General features: G+C 39.7%; 1 protein-coding gene across 1 annotated transcript; it reads left to right on the plus strand.

Moving 5' to 3' along the window:
* The first annotated feature begins 2,040 nt into the window (after positions 1-2,040).
* On the plus strand, positions 2,041-2,994 carry LOC127186982 (olfactory receptor 2W1). Its single transcript, XM_051143243.1, has one exon. It carries the CDS (start codon positions 2,041-2,043, stop codon positions 2,992-2,994), a length of 954 nt encoding a protein of 317 aa, XP_050999200.1.
* The last annotated feature ends 739 nt before the right edge of the window (positions 2,995-3,733 follow it).

Raw genomic sequence — 3,733 nt, forward strand, 5'->3', positions numbered from 1 at the left:
TTTTTGGTTTTTCAAGAAAGCATTTCTCTGTATTGTCTTGGCTCCCTTAGACTCTTCGGTTGCCTCAAACTCAAGCCTCTGCCTCCCCAAGTGCTGGGATCACAGGCTTGCACAATGTCCCATTTGAGCATTCTACTCTTGAGTGTCTATGAAATCTCCCGTAGACGTGAGCAGCCCCTTATAGTTTCACAGCACAATGATGAACTTGTACTACAAGTCCTGTATAGAATCAAGCCAGTGGGAACATTTATAAAAGATTGTGAGCATAGTAAAGTTCTCCAGGAGGTAGTTTCTCTTCCACCATACCAGGGAATGCCACAAAACCTATAGGATCAAGGGGATGTTTCAATATATAATAAGAAAATAGATTCAACACACAGGACACAGAAATGGATGCTTAGAGCTAGACATTCAGAGAACAAGTAGTTTCCATCTTCTACTCAGAGGTTTATGCGTCATAGTACAAACTCACACTGCGAAGAGGACCAGAGAAGCCACTGACAACCAGGCCATGACATACACATGAACCAGAGCAGGAAATCTATGCTCAGCCACAGAAACTGAAGTTTCAGCTCTACAACTTTCATAACACCATGTAACACAACCCAACAGGCAGAGAAAATGTTTATTAAAAGAGCAGGCATGAAAAGGTCACCTTGCTCGGCCTTGTGCTGAAGGTAGGATTTTGTACAATTTGCATCTGTCACACAGTCAATGTCTCTCTCTCTCTTTTTTTTTTTTTTTTCTTTCTTTCTGGAATTCAAACTCCTGAACACAAGTTCTTTAGCTTCTTCTCATCTTGGGTCCCTGCAAGAGTTCTGAATGCATAATCAATGAAAGAGAAAGAATGTGTGTCTGAGTTCTAATATGTGCCTTTTAACCATGGCAAGCATTAACAGATAAATAAATTTTTTTAAAAAACAATCAATTTTTCCCCAGAAAGGAAGATGCAGGGCTTTAGATAAGAATAATATCAAAATGTTTGAAGACAGAGAAGACTGATAGGGAATGTGAGAATTCAAATATAATATAAAAATAATGAGGCTTGCACAGGTACCAAAGCATGCAGGTCTACCAAGGTAATCTTTCAAAATGAGAGTACTTATAAATCAGCTGATCCATGTTAAGCACATGAGTGAGAAGCCCTGGGTGATAGCGTGAGACTATTAGCCAAGAACCAAGACAAGGTATCATACCAGCTTCTATTAGCATGATAGAGGGTAGAATTTTTAAAAGTGAGATATATAAAGTATATTTTGTATTCAAATTCATCAGATCTCATAAGAAGAAAGGTTGAACATATGAAAAGAGAGAGAGATCTGGGGAAATTTCTGTATCACATAATAAATGGGAGCACCAAAGGTCTCTTAGAAATGGAACACTTTTATTCTTTTTCTTTTTAATATTTATTTATTTATTATATATACAGTGTTTTGCCTGCATGTACACCAGAAGAGGGCACCAGATTTCATTATAGATGGTTGTGAGCTACCATGTGGTTGCTGGGAATTGAACTCAGGACCCTTGAAAGAACAAGTAGTGCTCTTAACCTCTGAGCCATCTCTCCAGCCCAACACTTTTATTCTTAATCCAACATTAACAAAACAGCCAAATTTTATACGTGACTTCACTGACCAAGTAAGAGAGCATCTTCACTATGCTCCACCTTCATAAAACACCAATAAGTCATGTTGTTTTACAGCCCTATCACTCCCAAACATTAAAAAATTCACGTGAAGAATTCTAGACCTTGAGATGAGGTCCTCTAGATAAAAGGAAATGTATAATATTAAACTCATTTGCCAGCAAAGAACCATCAACAAGTACAAGACAACTAGGCTATAATAAGCACATTTCATTCATTAATTCTTTCAATTATTAACTAATTTCTTTGCCTGCAGTTAATTCTGTATATTACCAGTTACTTTCATAGTCTACATTAACAATTTATTTCTTATTTTCCCTGCCATCCTGCCCCTACTTCCCTCTCTACTTCCCTCGCCTTCTCTTCTTACTGTAGAATATAAACACGGAAAGACTATGGACACAAGCAATCAGAGTGCGCTGCATGTTTTTATCCTGCGTGGCTTCTCTGACCACCCTCACCTGGAAATGATCCTCTCTGGAGTTGTCACCTTCTTTTACATCATTACCTTGGTGGGTAATACTGCCATCATCCTGGCCTCCCTCCTGGATCCCCATCTCCACACACCAATGTACTTTTTCCTCAGGAATTTATCATTCCTGGACCTGTGCTTCACCACAAGCATCGTCCCTCAGATGCTGGTTAACTTGTGGGGACCTGAAAAGACCATCAGCTTTGTGGGTTGTGTGGTTCAGCTTTATGTGTACATGTGGATGGGCTCCATTGAGTGTCTTCTCCTGGCTGTCATGTCCTATGACCGGTTCACGGCCATTTGTAAGCCCTTGCACTATTTTGTAATCATGAATCCACACCTGTGTGTCAAGATGATTGTCATGGTCTGGAGTGTTAGTTTGGCCAACTCAGTGGTGTTGTGCACACTCACTGTCAACCTGCCTCGATGTGGACACAACCTTCTGGACCATTTCTTGTGTGAGTTGCCAGCCATGGTCAGGATAGCTTGTGTAGACACCACAACTGTTGAAATGTCTGTTTTTGCTCTTGGCATTGTCATCGTCCTTACGCCCCTCATCCTCATTCTTATCTCCTACGGCTACATAGCCAAAACGGTGCTCAACATGAAGTCAAAGGCGGGGCAGCAAAAAGCAATGAACACCTGCGGGTCTCATCTCACTGTCGTCTCCATATTCTATGGAACTATTATCTACATGTATCTACAGCCTGGTAACAAGGCCTCTAAGGACCAGGGCAAGTTCCTGACCCTCTTTTACACCATCATCACTCCAAGTCTCAACCCCCTCATCTACACCCTAAGGAACAGAGACATGAAAGACGCACTGAAAAAACTCATGAGGTTTTACCACAGATTTGCAGAAATAAGGAGAAACTAGAAGTCATAGAAAAGCATTGGGGAGAACAAAGTAACTTCTCTAATTTAGATTTCAATAAGGAAAGTAATCCTCGGATCATAGAGACAATGGCTGATGTAATGCTTGCATGCAGATATTTATGGATGCAAACAACTTGAGGACCATCAAGCAGCAGGTTTCTAACCATTGGCATCCTCTCACAGAATACATGCCACTAAGAATTTCTTAAAACGCAACAAAAGGTGACTCTTCATGTAAACTTGAATGCATTTTAATTTATTTGGCAGAATCTGCTTTGTATATATGTATATTTGTAGTGGTAATGCTCACATATTCCAAACTAGTGATCTGATTGATTTTATGTGCATTGTATTTTGCACCAATATACAAAGAATTAAAGTGTTTCTTTATCTGTCTGTTGGTATGTATGTATGCATGTATGCATGTATGCATGCATGTATGTATGTATGCATGTATGTATGTATGCATGTATGTATGTATGTGTGTATGTATGCATGTGTGTATGGATGTATGTATGCATGTATGTATGTATGTATGCATGTATGTATGCATGTATGTATGTATGCATGTATGTATGCATGTATGTATGCATGCATGTATGTATGTATGTATGTATGTATGTATGTATGTTTTTGAGGTAGGTTTTCAAGAAACCGAGATGGTCTCAGATGCTCTATGTAGCTGAGGATGATCCTCCTGCCTCAACCTCCCAAGTGCTGGGATTACAGGTGTGTGCACC

The sequence above is a fragment of the Acomys russatus genome, chromosome 3, assembly GCF_903995435.1.
Source record: "Acomys russatus chromosome 3, mAcoRus1.1, whole genome shotgun sequence".
NCBI classification, from domain to species: Eukaryota; Metazoa; Chordata; class Mammalia; order Rodentia; family Muridae; genus Acomys; species Acomys russatus.

What these genes read in the sequence shown, in the direction of transcription:
- LOC127186982 (XM_051143243.1), top strand. Translation starts at nt 2,041, where the DNA reads ATGGACACAAGCAATCAGAGTGCGCTGCATGTTTTTATCCTGCGTGGC.